This window comes from Lepidochelys kempii, chromosome 21 (assembly GCF_965140285.1).
Source record: "Lepidochelys kempii isolate rLepKem1 chromosome 21, rLepKem1.hap1, whole genome shotgun sequence".
NCBI classification, from domain to species: Eukaryota; Metazoa; Chordata; order Testudines; family Cheloniidae; genus Lepidochelys; species Lepidochelys kempii.
Window position 1 is genome coordinate 3,287,939 of NC_136400.1, and position 16,569 is coordinate 3,304,507.

The 16,569-nt window shown below is 46.9% G+C and overlaps 1 protein-coding gene across 2 annotated transcripts in view; it reads left to right on the top strand.

The window, feature by feature from the left end:
• The window catches only part of INKA2 (inka box actin regulator 2), a 29,995-nt gene extending 17,656 nt beyond the window's left edge, over positions 1 to 12,339 (top strand). The window contains exons 2-3 of one of the 2 annotated variants that reach the window (XR_012155816.2): positions 1,148 to 4,554; positions 6,504 to 12,329. Coding sequence is in view for 1 of the 2 variants with exons in the window: in XM_073319899.2 (XP_073176000.1) it covers positions 1,148 to 2,179 (1,032 nt within the window). In the remaining variant the exon portion in view is untranslated. Of the gene's footprint in view, positions 1 to 1,147 lie in introns of both variants that reach the window. The other variant, XM_073319899.2, reaches the window with a different exon arrangement.
• Positions 12,340 to 16,569: the final 4,230 nt, after the last annotated feature.

Consider the following 16,569-nt stretch of genomic DNA (forward strand, 5'->3'; position numbering starts at 1 on the left):
GCTTGTCATGCAAAGATTGTGATCAGCTTTTTAAACTGTATACTTAAGAACTTTTAGGTTTGAGCTTTTCTGAGACATTTATACTCCCTTCTGCCAACCTCTTTACATCCGTGTGACATATCTTTGCCTCCAGCCTGGCAAACCACCTCCCCCCCGCCCCTGTCCTCTGAAAAAATGGTAGCAGCTGTTGGAAAGTATAGCCCATTTGTTTTATGATGCCGCTTTGGGAATATGATCCAGATCCCACATAAGAGTGAAGGAGAGCAACAGAATGAAAGGGGAGAGGGCAAATTAGAGACTTTGGAAAATAACTAGCATATTTTAAGGTTAACATGGAGAGTTAACCTTTCTATTAAAGTAGAAAGATAAAACACAAGTGTGAATGATGGATCTAGTTTGGAAGCCAAAATAATTGATTTTTCATCAAATAAATTTGTGATTACTTATTTGTTTTTTCAATATTACTGTTCAGATTTCTAGGACTTCATTCCATGCTGGTACCTGTGTTTCTCAACCTATAATTAGGGTACTATAACAAAAGCATTAAGACATATTACAGAGTGCCAATGTGATTTTTTTTTTTTAATATTTTTTGTTTTTGATTATAACATGTTACAGAAACTAGTCAGTCAAAGGCTGGTTCATTTATAAATTCAGAGCACCCACTTCTAGTCTCAGTTGTTTGCATGGCAAGAAAGAAACAACAGCTGCAGACTAAGTCTAAAAATTGATGCAGCGAATTGTCATGCTCGGTTACATGAATAGAGGTTCTGCTAAGCAATTAACCGAAATTCAGATAAACATTATTTTTGTTGTCAATCAAATGCTTATTTCAGTTCTTGTTAATAGGTGAGGATTTGGAATCTTTAAAAAAAATTAATTTCTTCAGAATCTAAAAAAGGTGTGTTTATTATCCCATGAAATGGCTGGCGCATCAGGGACAAGGATAGCACATTTAAGTCTGAATAATTCAGTATTAGGGCATGTTTCAGGAGAGACCTTCTTTTTGCTGCTGTCTAGCTTATAAGATAAAAAGGGAACATGGCCTAGCTTTTACTTCCCTATATGTTGCAGGGGTAAAATCCTACTTGTTTTGTCTTGGCTTCTCCAAGCACTGATTCACTGTCCTCTCTTCCTCCCCAAACAGTTATCCATGAAGGAGGTTGGAGACGGGCTGCATGAACAGATGAACTACATGATGGGTGCCCTGCAAGAGTTGAAACTCCTCCAGGTCCAGACAGCTTTGGAGCAGTTGGAGATTTCAGAGACTCGAAACAAGGTTTCAGGCATTGGCCCGCACCAGTGCTGTCGAAATGGCAGAGAGGGGCCCAGAGCCAGCAGGCAGAACGAGAGGTTGCTGGGAAGGAGATCTTTGGAGGAGTGCAGCCCCATGGCATTTGCACACTCCACCCAGGTGCCACAATCCGCCAGCCGGTTTGGCCCCGTGACGTTACCGGACAGTAGCCACCACAGACACGTGGCTTATTGCAAAGACAGTTATCCTACGAGCAGACCTTCTTCAGCTCTGACCACGGCAGAGTACTGCCCGCCAAGGAAATTTGAGTCAGCCAGTGTGGGCACAACTGGGAACCAGCTTCACAGAGAGTCAGACAGCATCCCTCAGACTTTGGGTGGGAGTAAATTGGGATGCAGAGAATGCCAGGTTTCTGATGAGGCCAATGACTGGACTTCCTCGCTAATGTCTCAGAGCAGGAACCGGCAGCCTCTGGTTTTAGGGGATAATATCTTTGCAGATTTGGTTGGGAACTGGTTGGATCTGCCAGAGCTGGATAAAAAGGGGGAGAAGAATGAGACTTCCCTGTCCATCAGCAGGTCTCAGGAGTTCTACAGGAAGTTTTCCCTCACGGCCAACATCTTCAAAAAGTTCTTGAGGAGTGTACGGCCGGACCGAGATAGGATCCTCAAGGAAAAACCATGTTGGCTCCCAGCAGAAGACAGAGAGACTGAAATTTCAAAGAGATCCAAAAAGGTGAGCAAACAGAAGGGGACGTTTTACTTCCCCCTCCATGGGAACCTACAGAATGCTCACAGCAAAATGGAGAGGTGCCCAAAGGCAGAAGCTAGTAGTGACAAATCCAAGAATTGTGCCAAGAGGGTCCACGGCACCACAGACCACACCCAGTCAGGCTTTGATATGAATACAGCCGTATGGGTCTAAGTTCCTGTAAGCGTCTCCTCTGCCAAGTGGCTCTGCTTCACGCTAGAGATGAGCTGGAGCGCATACATGCCTGTACGTGATATACCCCAAAGGCCTGCCCCGCACTGGGGTGGGGGAAACAGTGTATTTGGTAGCCTAGCATGCTGTGGGCAGCAGCCCGCCGCGCCCAGCTTCTAAGAGACCTGCATCTTCTGGGGAAGGACGGCGTCAGAACAGCAGCTGACTCAGGACTGTGTGCAGAAGCTTTCCAGAGTTGGTGCTTGGGAGAATGACCAGATTTCTTGACAGCTTCCAGGGCAGGTAGAACCAGGATAGCCGCCCCTTACCTCTGTGTGAGCTTCTCTGGTCACAGTTCAGTTCATCTCTGGTTAAGATAGCTACGGTCCATAAAATGCAGTGTGCGGGGGGTATGTATATATTTTTAAATCTGCTCTCCCTTGTGTGCACTTAATACTGGATTATAAACCCGGCAACTCGAAAGTTGATCTCAGAGCACTTGATATTTAAATTAAAGAAGTAAGGTATGAATTTATAAGAAACAGCAGTACTTGAACAGTTGCTGAATGCAGATGTTGTATGCTCACCATACCGTTGCATTTCAGCTTTTCTTTTTCTAAAGCATTATCTCCAGTGTGCTCTTTGCCTGTCCTTTCCAGCATCCAGTTTAACCAGTAGTATAATTAACAGGTCCATACATGGAATTTTGTGATGTCCAGAAATTCTTCACCAGTTTAGCGTTACCCTTTATGGCCTTAAACCCAGATGCCGCACTGAGATATGAAGTTGCAACAGACTTTGTGTTGGGTTGTTGGGGTTCTTTGTTTGTTTGTTTTATTTGTTGTTATGTACAGATTTAGTCTTGAGAAAACAAAACAGAGTTCTTCAGTGTTCCACGCTCCCAGAATTACTAATAAAGTGGTGTCACAGTCTTCCAAAGGGCAGTGGAATGGTTTGTACAACACGTGATGTGTGTAACGGCCACTCTGTGTCCTGCTTGCACTCCAGTTCTATACGGAAAGCAAAAGCTACAGGAATGACAACCACAATTACAAACAAGAAAAGGGCTACATTCTCAGTGGGTGTAAATAGGTATAGCTCTATTTAAGCTAATGGAGTTACTCCGGTTTATACCAGCTGAGTTGGTGTGTGGGTTCCGTGGCGTGGATTGCTCAGTTGGGGGAAACGGGGTTGAAGAGCAGACAAAAGAAAAACATTTTCCACTAAAGAAATTATAAATCATCCAAACAGGAAGGGGTTGTTGGCTGGTCATTTGCTGCGAGGGCCCCACAGCCTTGGAATTTGTTCCCACTTTGGTGTGAAAGAGCCCAGATCTGATGATCCTTGAGGCAAGTTGTAAAGCTAGGCATTTGAAAATCTGGTGGGGAGGGAGAATTGTTCAGGTGAGAAATTGCTCACAAGGGAAGAGCCTTGGAGTTGCCCAGTTGCTGGACACACTGGGCATGGGTTATGTTCAACTCTACCGCTGCACGCATGTGGTGTTGTTATACCCAGGGCACCTACGCACGCTTTGTAGTATTTCTGTAAAGCCAAATGCATAAATGAGCCCAGCGACTCTGCATAGAATGAAGCCGTGAATTTCCTAGTAAAACAAACCCTGCAGTGTCCTGCCCCCAGGTTTGTACAACGAACAAGCTTTGCTGCAAGTCAAGCGGCCCTTGTCAGTCTGTACTGTATGAAGTGGAAGGTGCCAGATTTACAGCGCTGCAGGGTGAAGCTCTCACTTCACATGGACAGGGGCAATATCTAGCCCTCCCACAGTCCCTGCTGCTGCTCACTCCATTCCTGGAGGGGCCATTCAAAGACTTGGTTATTTTTTGAGTCTGGCCTCCATGCCTCATGCATCCTCATCCCCGCCCCTAGCTTTATGAAGTGATAAGGGTGCTCAGGATCAGGTCTCCTTCCCTTGCTTCTTGATGAGTATCTTCAATAGGGTTTGCTGCAGCGTGAACAGGGCACATGGTATATTTGTTAATAATGGGGAGGGACGGGGGAGATGTCCACTGTCTATTGCTGCCCCTGCATTTTTACTAATGCTTTAGCCACCCAGCTCCTGTGAATGGCACAAGGTTATGTTGGTAAAGCATGTTCAGCTCTCGCCAGGTTTGGGGAATGGAGGATGTGACTATTAATGTCACTGTTTTCTACTAGCAATTCTATTCCAGGTCTAATGCTCCAAGGCAGAGAGGCCAGTGGGCAGAGACATGGAGAGGGAGTACACGTCTTTTTTTCTTTTTTTTTCCAAGGGAATTAAATATAGGCACAAGACAAGCATTGCTTTTGCCCATACAAGGAATGAAGAATTGGTCAGCATCTGGAATTTACGCTGGGCACCTTTTCAGGAGCCTCAGTAACAAGTGAGCATTCATTTCCCATCCTTCCAGGATCGGGGGTGGCTTGTTTTTTCTCCCTCTCATTTCTTTGAATGTTAAGAGGCTGGTTTTTTAAATTATGTTTCTATTGAATGTCAATCCACATGTGCTGCCCTGATGCCTCCCTAGAGGTCGGGGAGAAAAAGAGGGCTTTGAAAATAAAATCACCGTAAAGAGTGTCACATCAGACACCCATCCTGCCCACGAGCTGTCTCCTGCACAGGCTGCTACAGTCCCTTTTCTGGCTAATACGCTTTTCACCTCATCCTTCGCCCTTCAACACAAAGGATCTTCTCCCCCCAACATCACAGACAGGCAAGGGCTCGACTCTTTTCCTCGCACTGGTTTTGTGCAGAGCTAACCTAATGGTCTTAAATGGCCTTATCCCAGAGCCAGCGTGAATCAGGCCCATGCTTCCCAGCATGCCTCTCCGCTTCACGTACAGCAGCCACAGGGCTTACTACGAAGAGGCAGGCTCGTCTTCATCTGCGTGTGCTGCTGACACAATAACACTCCCTGTCCCAGTGGGCCTGGAGAATGAGATGACATGAACAGACCGGAGCCTGGTCTCATGAGGCCATGTGGAGCATTAACCACGGCGCCACCGGCCCAGCAGCTGCCCACTCCTGCCTTTTTCATGTATTTTGTTTTGCTGGTTACATGTTGCTAAGGGGAGACCAGTTGTAAACCAGGGAAAAAAGGATTGTAGCCCTACAGTGCTGAGGGTAATGCATTAGAGAAGGGTCCTTTGCAGTGTCCTTGCAGCCTTGCCCTGCCAAGATATTTTTAAATTATTATTTAAAATAACCCTCAGCTGTGATGAATGTGATGTGCAGCAGACGCTGTACCCAGCGCTTGAACAACACACCATCTTCAGTGACTCACTGGCAGAGGGTCCCACAGCTGTGGGTAGGAGAGGCACTCTTCGACCCTGCCAGCTCTTCATTCGGTTTTATGTCTCAAAGGTCCCCTCAGGGGACTATGCTGATCTCACTGCATGGGGATTTAAAGCGTGCACTGCCTGCTGGCACCAATGGGAGCGCTGCGCAGAAATCCCATCCCAGCCTAGGCAAAGGCGGCTCTCTGTCTCTTGAGCAGTGGGTGAGAGATCGGGCCAAATTCAAACCTATGGAGAAAGTGGAGGCTGCTGGTGGCCGAGCGCATCGTTCAAGCAGCGTAAGCCCCCCTAGGATGTTAAGCCAGAAAACGGTGAAGTTTGGAATTTAGAATAAACATGTGGCAAAGAAGAATTAAGGTGTTTTCTGTGTTCTCTCTCTGATTCCCTCCCCTCTATTTGGTGTAAACCCCCTGGCTCAGCTTGCACGTTCACACACGGCCAAGGAACACAGGTTAGGCGCTGCAGATGCTTCATGACTGGGATTTATAAGTACGGTAACATGGCCTGACTTTGCCATGAGACACACAGTCCCTCGCAAGTGCTTAAGCCCCCAGAACAACAGCTGTCAGCAGTGCTGCTTCCCTCCCATCTGACGGCAACTCTGACAAGGAAGCCAACTGGAACTTCTCTTGGGAAAGGGACCTTTGGCCTTGCCTGCATTTCCCTGACAGCTGCACTAAATGCAACACGGCAGCGCTCCTTTCATGTGATACAGGGAGAAAAAAAATTGTGCGTGCAACTTTATCCAGCATCATGCTGTAGTCAAATGCTTTATACAATAACTAAGGACCCTTTAGCATTTGTTGAGTAGGAAAAAACATGCTTGTTTCATCGCACGCTCATGTGTGGAAATAGTAGCTCTTAAGCCCGCTGCATATCTCCTTTCCGTTGATATAACTTCTCGTCTATGTCAGTACTGCAGCATGTGGGCCTGTTCCAACTGAGGTCAATGGGAGCAAATTAGGGCCTATAATTCTGCTATCAGGCCTGTGTATCGGGTCTCAGTGCTGATATCCCTCTCTCCCTGCTTCCACAGCTCCTTCACCCACATCTGCACCCGTGGGAGACTGGACCCCAATGCTGGAGCTGGGATTGGCTGTGCCGATCAGAGAGGAGAACCATGCCATCACTACTGTAAGCCTCATTTGCTGGCTGGCACCAGAGGCAACCCTGAGGATCAGGCTGGTGTTAGCAGTAAAGGCAGGACGGACCACTAGACTTGAGTGGGGCCATATGAAGAAGGCAGGGTGTTATTGACTAAGAGCATACAGCTGATTATGTCATGTTAGGGCAGCGTGGGGAGCAGTGAACCTAGGAGGAGCAGAAGAGACAGAATTATGCTGCTCTCTGGGATATGTATATATTTGATAGAGACACTCAAGAGAAGGGTCCCGCTCAGACATGCCGATGATCGGAGGGATGGGCATCTGTGCACATAGACAGTAGATGGATCAGGCTTTGGGACTTTCGCTTACTATGTTTACAAATCCAACGTCCATTGAAAGCAAAGGGAGTCCTTCCATTGACTTGACCGGGTTTAGGCTTTATGCAACTATCACAAAGGGGTCCTATGAGTATGTTCAGCACCAGGTTGGAGCCCCGAGGCACTACCTCACTACAAATTAATAATTATGCATAGCTTGTAGCTTCAAGGCCAGGGCCTTTTCTCACTACATTTCTGTAAAGGACTGAGGATGGACCTATACAAATAAGAACTAATGACGAGTAAAAATCATCACTCTAGAATTCAGAGGGACATTTTATAGCCACTACAGTCTCACTCTCTAACATACACACTTGTAAACCCTCTGTGGTATGTGAATTCCTTGTACATGATGTCATTCCTTTTTATTATTGATAATATTTTCTTGGGTCAGCTTTATTCCTTTAAAATGATCTCATAAATAGAGTGAGAATTATAGCCTTCCCATAGAGGTGGTGGTTATTATTATTGATTAGTAAAGCATAAAGCAAAAGGGTACAGAGCAGAGCTGCTGAATTAATTAAACAGCCCTTTATGGTGGGTTTTTTTTAGAAAAAGAATGGAATGCATAGACAGACAATTCGTACAGATACCTCAATGGATACGTCTCGGCCCCGCAGCTGGATCTTGAAGGAGCCTATCACTCTGGAGTAGGGTTTTCCAAGAGCCTAAGAAAGCCAGTTGGTGTTGGGCTCCGAACGTCCCTTTGACAGTTGCAACCCACTTGTAGGTCGGAGCGCCGAGGAGCGAGGACGCATGGTAAATATTTTCTAACAAACAGGAAAACAATAGAGAACATTATTCAAGCAGGCTCCCCTCATCAAATGCCACCTAATCTTGCCTCACACAAGGTCTTGTTGAATGAAACTGTATGAGGTTTTTTTGGTCCTGTTTAATTTTTGTAGATTTGTGAATTACCATCTCATTTCTTCTGTGACTGTCCCTGAAAAAAATAATGATTTGTTTCACGCCTTTTCCTTTTCCATAAAATGATTCCCCAGTGTTAGGTATGAAACCTGCCTAATTAGCCCAATGACAATATTTAATGAGGCTGTGGCTGAGTTCTGCAAGCTTGGTAAGAACGGTTAATACCAAAAACAAACACTACACAATAATGCCATTCCCCTTCCTCCTCACATTAATTATAGAACATTCTCCCCCTGATTAACTTGCACTTTTTAAAGGAGCAATGATAAATGAAACTCGGGCATTCAGATTTATTAGCAACTGCTATTCTCGGGGTGCATTAAGCCCACAAAGGATTGAATGATTGAAAATGCACTGAAGTTAATTTGACACTGATGACATCCATTCATATGCCAGGGATTAATAAACTGGGGAGGGAGAAAAGTTTCTGTTCAGAGTGCACCTGTTATTTTCAGCTAACAACAGAGGACTGTTGCTAGATTCCAGCCCTGTCTATGGCGAAGTCCCTCCTGCAAAGTGCTGAGCAGGTGCACCACAAAGATGAGGGGTCCTTAGTGACCAGTGGACTCTACGCATCACAAGGCCTCAGGGTGGGATTTTTTCAAGGAGCCTAAGCAAGTTAGGGGGGTTTCATTGGGAGCTAGGCACCTAATTCACTACTTTGGAAATCCAGATCTCAGTGCTAGTCAATGGTAAACATGCATAAAACATGAGTATGTTCCAAGTAATGAGTGACTCATTTATGGCTTGATCCAGTGCCTAGTTAACAGTGGTACTAATTCAGATATTTTTTGGGAGGGGGCAAATTCCCCACCTCCCCCAACCCCCTCCCCAGCAGGGAACCCCAGCATTCAGCCCCCACTTCTCCTGCAGGGCTGGCCCACTTGGCTGTGGAGTCTCTTACCTATACCATGCATGAGCCAGTACTGCCAGGTGTCTAGTTCTCAAAAGACTCCCCTGGGCCCTGACGTACAGGAACAGGCTCCCTGCACACTAGGTCACAGGACCATTTGGTCCAGCCTCTCCTCTGTCTGGCCAGGTCAGATTTCAGCAGCATTGCAACCACATAGCCAGAGCAAAGCTCTGGACTGCTCCGACAGCAACTGTACTGATCTAGTACAGGACCATCACCTAAAAGTGACCACTTCACCCTCCCCCAGCTCTGTGGCCTATGCAACTTTGAGCAGGTGGAAAATACATGTTGGAGGGGTGTGATTTGTCCTTCTCCAAAAGCCCTCCCCACAATTTGGCACCACAGGTATTTAAGTCAATGGGAGTCATTTCATTATCTTCAGTGCAACAGGTCTGTGCCAATAATTGGCTGGATCCTGCTGCCAGTGAAGACAATTGGAGAATTTTACTAATTCACTTCAAAGGGAGCAAAACTGGGCCCCATGTTGGTAAAGGGGGATCAATGAAATACAAAGGTGGGTCTCCTGCTGGATGTTTTTATGCACCACAGCATTTGCCTCCTATAGTAATTCTCATGCCTGAGCTCAGTGCACAGAAATGGCCTATATCTGTGGCATACGCGTCCTTGGATGAGAACTGTGATACAGCCAACACGTACTGAACCCTTCCAAAGACAAGGGCCAATCCCCTTCCTTTCTTTTGGACATTAGGACATTGACCTATGTCCCACAGGTAACATCTCACAGTACTTGAATCCCGTGTCTATAAACATGTAACAAGATATCATCCCTTTTATCAATAATTCATTCCTCCCCTTGGGTGCTGGCATCTCATCACCATTGACCAGGCGTCAGAAGCCACCCTGAGCCAGCTGTTCCGCTGCTTGATCTTAATCTGTCAATTCATCTTGAAAAAAGGTTCTGTTGTGTGCTACGGTGTTCCAAACCGGGCACCTAGAGCTGGGCCGGAGCAGGTTTGAACCGGTTCCCCAGTCCCCCGTGACCATTCTCTGAGTCATCCAGTGCCCCCACCATGTAACACCAAATCCTCAGCTGGTGTAAACTGGAGTAGCTCTACTGACTCAGTGCAGCTGGGGAATCCGGCCAGTAGCTTTTACCCCTGTTTGGTACATCGGGGAGGAAACAGACAAATCTATGAATGTTTTCAGGGCGATAATATGGCATTGGGTAAGTCCTGAAATACTCAGCCAGCTCTGCCATTACTGCAGTGCCACATGACTACAGCTGCTCTTTTCCTCAGCCATTGCAGAGTCTGGGCCCTGACGACTGCTTTGGAGACATTCTTAAAATGGTGACTGACCTTGCTTTAACTGCTCAGTGCAGCGTCTGAGCTGCTCCCACAGGGCTCTCCCATAAAACAAGCTTCGGCGAGAGGCATTGGCACGCATGGGCTAGCAGGAACAACAACGACTTTGCTAATGCCAACTAGAAGCCTCAGCCTGACAGCTCACCTAGAGACACACACACAGGGCTCAGAAATGGAAATGATACACAACGAAGCAAGCTTAAGGAGCCTTCGTGCGGCACGTTTTCTAGGTGGCAATTACACTAACTGTTCTGCTTAATAGGCGTTGTTTAACATATTTAGGTGCCCCCAGATGTATCGTATACATTAATCTTTGTCTCTCTGCCACAATCCCTCTTTCTGCAAGAGAGACTAGCTTCTATATAGCGAGTCAGCTATCCAACTGTGAAAACTTTCACTACATTGATTAGGCTCTCCGATTGGCGTGATCACTGGGGCTGTTTTAGCAAGATCGCTCAGTGATTGTGTCATGGGGGAAAGGGCTTGATCCCACAATGGAAGTTTTACAGCTGTGGTAAAAAAAGAAAAAAAACAACATCTCCTTTCCCCAACTCAAACTATTCTGGTCCATTTGACACCCATGAAATGTTAGCAACAGCATCATGACCTCAGAATAATCAACTAAAGGAAGTTTGCTCTGATCGCATATTGTTTGTTAATTGATATTTGGTAGGGAGTTTTATTATTAGTTATTATTATAGTAACATTCACAGATTCCAGATGAGAGCAAGGTGCCAGAGAGGGAGACAGACGTCTCAATGTACTCCTTTAACTCTCTTTCTAGTGCAGCCACCATGATATAGCTCATAATAATGGAGTGAAATTAAGAAAGGGAACAGGAGAAAATCTGTTTGGGAAAGAATCTCTGAAGGAAGGTGGCAGAAACCTCAGCATGTGGGGCATTTGCATCTTCTCCAGTCGAGTTGCTAGAAAATGTACTGTAGGTTGCAGTCCTGCACTGTCAGTATGATGGACTGGGTGACCTAAAAGCTCCTTTCCCTTTCTAACATCTGTGAAAGCTTAGGGCTCAATCCTGTGGGATTGGTGTAACAGGGTGACACGCACCTCTCATGAACACCTCCTGGTGAAGTGTATGCATGCCTGCAGTTTTTTCCTCCACTCACGGTGCCCCTGTCAGCTTCTTTGCTTGTCAGATGGGTCTTCAGTGACGCAACCCTCCAGCTGGGTCACATCGACATGCAAAATAAATAAACCCCTTTCAGGGTATACAGTCCAAAATGTCCTGCAGCCCTCCCTTGGCTCCGTCTTTAACCAGTCCAGCTGGGCCTGTCACGGTACCCTCGCTTGGTCTGGCTAGGGTTGCAAGGCTCCTACTCTGGAGCTGAGCAGTGCCCCGAGGGCTTCTTCCCTGGAGACTCTTTGCTTCCACTAGAGTCCTCAGTGACTCCAGAATTCCTGCTGAGCTACCTCTCTTGGGCTCAGTTTGCTGACTACAGCTCCCTGCGGAGTCAGACCAGTAGTGCGGTGCCCTTCCTTGGGGTGCCACGGTTCTAATTCCCTTCCTCAGGGCATAGCCACTTCCTCCAGTGGCTGGGGAAGACACCTGGTCCCACCCACTGCTCCAGGCCCAGGGCCCTGTAAGTATAGCAGCCCCGTTCTGCGTTCCTTTTCTAACTGCTGCTCTATATTTCCATGGGCTGCTTCCCTGCAGCCAGCCAGAAGCTACTCTCTCGCTCCCCCAGTCCCTGCCAATAACTATCAGCTATTACCAAGCTCCCTGGTCCTTTGCCAGCAACTGCTCTGTCCAGCCCTTTCAGCCCCTGCAGCCAGCCAGGAGCACCTGTTATTCCCACAGTCCCTACCAGTAGACCAAACTCATGCTGGCCCTGCAGCTCTTTTTATACAAGCCTGTTGGGCCCTGACTGGATGCTCCTTGCAGCCTCTTTCCTGATTGGTTGCATCCGTCGCAGCCTCTCTAGGCAGCTTGGAGGACACTCTCCACTTCCCTTTTCCAGGAAGTGAGCACAAGTCTATCCCATCATACTTGGTCATTGATCTGAATGGGAGCTGGATCAGGCCCTTAATGTTTATTAATAGAGAGAGCTCAGCTCTAAAAGTTAATTAAGTGATTTTTGTGAAACTGCTCTGCCCTCTGGGCTCCCCTTAGGCTACCAGAACCACTGAAAACAGCATGTATTTTCCAGCTCAGAATGCAACTGTAAATAAAATATCTTTATTTTCAAATCCATTTCACGCGTATTCTTTTTTACTATGTGATGGGCCAGAGGAAAGGGAAAGTCAGGCTGATTCCTGTCCATTTCATTTTCCTACCCATTTGACACAGAGTATCTTTTGCGTGAAAGAAAGAAAGCCTCTTTTAATCAAATCTGTTCTCCTTGAAATCAATATAGTTGCCTCTCTCGAAGCAAAGAGCCATTTCTGAGAATTCGGGTAGTTTTTCCTTGTAAATGTCCTCAAGGCCAAAGCTTGCCTATCATAAAAATGAGATTTTCACCCAGAGCAGTTTTTTCATTCAGATTCTGATGCACTTACTGAGAGATATTCTTTCACTCTGATCTCCTTGTCATCGGGAATTGAACTAAACAACTGATTTCCCCTTGAATCAAGAGAGTGAAACCAACTGTCATATTGTTGCTGAAAACAGAGCAGGTTTTTTTCCCCCTATATTTAATGTTTTATTCACTCCAACACATTCTAAATCACCTTTAGCTGCAGTCAGTGTCTGTCAATGTAACTCAGGGCCTCTTACGTACATCAGACCATAATACAAGATACTGGACCCAATATGCCATAATGGAAACAAAACCAATAAGCAACCCACTATACATTTGGCTTATGTCTAGCAGACCTCCCAGGCTAAACAAACAGGTCATTATTCTGTGCTTGCAAACACTTCCCATGTGGCAGCAAATAGTAAAGTGACTGAGTTTTAAAAAGTACTGCAGCTTAGTGACCCTGGCTGGTTGGCAAGCCATCCCATTTCCAGGTTAGTGTATTTTAAGTGAATTTAGTACTAGTGAATGATGCTGTGCTAGCAGCATCGGTGAGAGACGTCCTCTATCCTTCTGTGGAACAGAGTACAGCACAGACCATAGCAAAGCAAGATTCCCTTACATACTGGCCCACCAAAGGGACTCATTCCTGGCCTGGAGAGATCAGCTCTAGGGATGAAGTGGGAGGAGATTCAGGATCTCAGGACCTTTCCCCTGAGCCTGATGTGGACTCTTGCCCTCTGGGAAATGGATTGAGACCTATTTTATTTCATCAAAGCCGCTGAGTTGCTGCCAGACCTGAAGGACGCTTAAGTAGGATTAGAACCAGCAACCACGAAGTGAAGGGCACCAAACCTTTATTACTAATCCCTGAGATATCAGGCCCCTCATCCCCCTAGCTCTAAATGATTTTATGTTTGTGTTATCCCCTCACCCCACTCCACCCATGTCCATGCCAACATGCTGTCGCACCCTGTGCAAAAAAAAAAAAGGATGGTGTAAATAGATTTTCACACGTCACCTCCAGGCATGGGTCCATGAGTTCATCTACACAGCCCCTACCGTGTCCATGTTTAAGTTCCTCTTAAAAACCCACCTCTGCCCTGGTGCCTACAGTGAATCTTGTTGATTTGTATATCAAGTGTAAACACGTTTCCTAGTTTTGCTCCCCTTCTCTTAAGCTCTGTCACAACCTGGCGAGCTCCTCAGAGCAGGAGCTGCCCTGAGTGTTTGGAAAGTGCCTAGCACTCCGTGTGCGCTTCCACAAGTGAATCATAGTGTAGTGAGTGACCTCCACTTGGGTCACCAGCAGGCCCTCCAGCACTGCAGGCAGGGGCCCCTTTAACTATGGGCAAACTAGCCAGCTGCCTAGGGTGGCAGGGCCAGACCGAAGCAGCGCTGTGACCCTGTTTGCCAGGTCACAATGCCACTCACTCAAATTTGGCTGGACTGCCCCTCCAGCATGATAGAGGGGCTTGCCTCCCTCCCCGCCCCAACCCTGCCACTTCCACCATAACCACCAAACCCTCAGAAGGCTCATCGTCTGACATCACCCTCTCCCCTCCCTGGCACGGTTGAAAAGCTCTGTCCTAGGGGATAGGAGTAGGGGTGACACACTGAAGTTCTGAGTAAGGCAGCAGATTGTCTTGAGCAGCCTCTGACGGCAGGACAGATCCCTACCACTTGAGCTAAAAGACTGATCCCATCATCAGGGAGCAATAGCTGGCAGCTATGCTCTGTCCTCAGCCAGAGCCGGGCTGACGAGTTACACACACCGAACTGTGCTTTAGATACATATTAAAATGGTCACATAGTAATACTCAAAATAATGAATTTAAAAAAAGCTATCCAGCTGCCCCCCTTCTCCCTTCCCCTCCCACAGTCAGGGGCTGATTTTAGGTGGGGGGGGGTCAGGTTACTTGCAAGCGTGTTATTCCTCTAAGGTCTCCCCTCTGCTCCCTAAAGTGACTCGGGACTATTTGGCCAGCAGCAGCAGCATCTCTTCTGCTTCCTCCAGCAGAATCCGTAAAGACCCCGGGATACTAAAGGGTTTCATTAAGTCCCTGACTGAACTGGAAGAAGCGTATCTTTCCCTTCCCCTTTGTTCCAGCTCATGCCCATGTGTTCTCAGATGCCTTTCTAATCAGTAAATCACATCTTATGTCCCTGCTGGCAGGCAATGTACTGTATGATTTTTTTTTTCTTTTTATCTTCCTCAGCAATTTTGGATTAAGCAGAGACCGGGCTCTCATGCTACATTGAGCAGGGCCATTAATCTGCCTCACGCACTCCCAGGCTTTACCTGAGTCGCACCCTTCCTGTTGTAGATGGCCCCTTAAGCCTTTTGGTACCCTCCTCTGCCTCCTAGCAAAGCTTTGATCTGGGCCCATATCTGTAGCTAATTCAACTCATCAGTATGGCTAGACACATGCAGTGGGAATGAGCACTTCATCTCTGTCCTTTTAAAGGTTTCTTACTCATTCTCAGTACATAGTGAAATACCCATTGGGCAACTCATTGCAGGACTCCTTGCTTCTGAAATAAATGTGAGCTACTCAAATGAGAAGCTGCAAAAATCCTAACCCTGTCCACAAAGCCCACCCGGGAGATGTGAAGGGTATCCTTCAGCGTTATTACAGCAGGAACAGGCGTGGTCACGTGCGAGATTTCTTACATGCCAGAGAAGGGGGAGGTCTCAGGGCTTTTTTAAAGTGTCAGGAGTGAAAGGAACCGGATGCTAAGAATTCAAGAAGCTTTTGAGTCACACAGGGACAGGTTTCAGAGCGGCAGCCGTGTTAGTCTGTATCCGCAAAAAGAACTAGGCGTACTTGTGGCACGTTAGAGACTAATGCTCAAATAAATATGGGTTAGTCTCTAAGGTGCCACAAGTACACAGGGACAGTGTGAATATTCCATCGACCAGGCTTGCGTTTATCTGTTTGCTTCTTATTTCTTTTCCTGCTGGGATTTCCTATACAAAGCCAAAGAAGTGGGATGTGACTGGTTGTACCTCAGATGATGCAGGCTAGGGACCCAGAGGGACAGGCGGGATTGCGTTTGGGTGGGTGGCCTGAGCCACCACGGGCGCTGCTGCAGACACACTGTTACTGAGACCATTAAGGGGGCTACACTTCTACTCATGGAACATCAGTGGAAGGAGTGGGCAGTTCAGGTGGGACTTCCCCAGAGGGCTTTGCTGTGTTCAGAAATCAGGCTGACATTAGTGATGGGACATGTGGAACTGAGTGGTAACGAACATGACGTTCCCTCGAGTTTAATTAGTGCCTTTGATTTGGCCTGTTTCCTGACACACAGCGCATCCATTGCCAGCGGCAATCTCTGTGGGGGGTAAACCCGACTCCTGACATCTTATTGCAATAGAGGTGATTGCTGCAAGGAAATTAGCACAGGGGAAAAGAGAGAACAGACCCCACAGGGCAGAGATAAGCAGCTGCCTAGTTAGGCTCTTTACTGTTAAAATGGTGATGCTAATTGTAGCCTCTCTGGCTAGTGAGGCCAATTAAGGGACTTTTCCGGGCTCTTTTGCATGTTATTTTGCACTCTCCGTAGTTTGCACCTCTCACCTGGAGATTGGAGATATAATTTCCAGGGAACTGGGTGTTTCAGGAGACCAGGAATGGCACAGACTGCCTTTCACCTCTTTGGCCCAGACTGTGAGGGACTGAAGGCATCACAGAATGGCTCTGCAGGAAGCCTTAGTGAAATCCATGTTTATTCCCCCCCCCCCCGCCCCCCTTCCTCAGACGTTTTTGTCAACTGCTGGAAATGGCCCACCTTGATTATCACTACAAAATGACAGGTTTCAGAGTAGCAGCCGTGTTAGTCTGTATTTGCAAAAAGAAAAGGAGTACTTGTGGCACCTTAGCTGAGCTGTAGCTCACGAAAGCTCATGCTCAAATAAATTGGTTAGTCTCTAAGGTGCCACAAGTACTCCTTTTCTTATCAGTACAAAAGGTTTT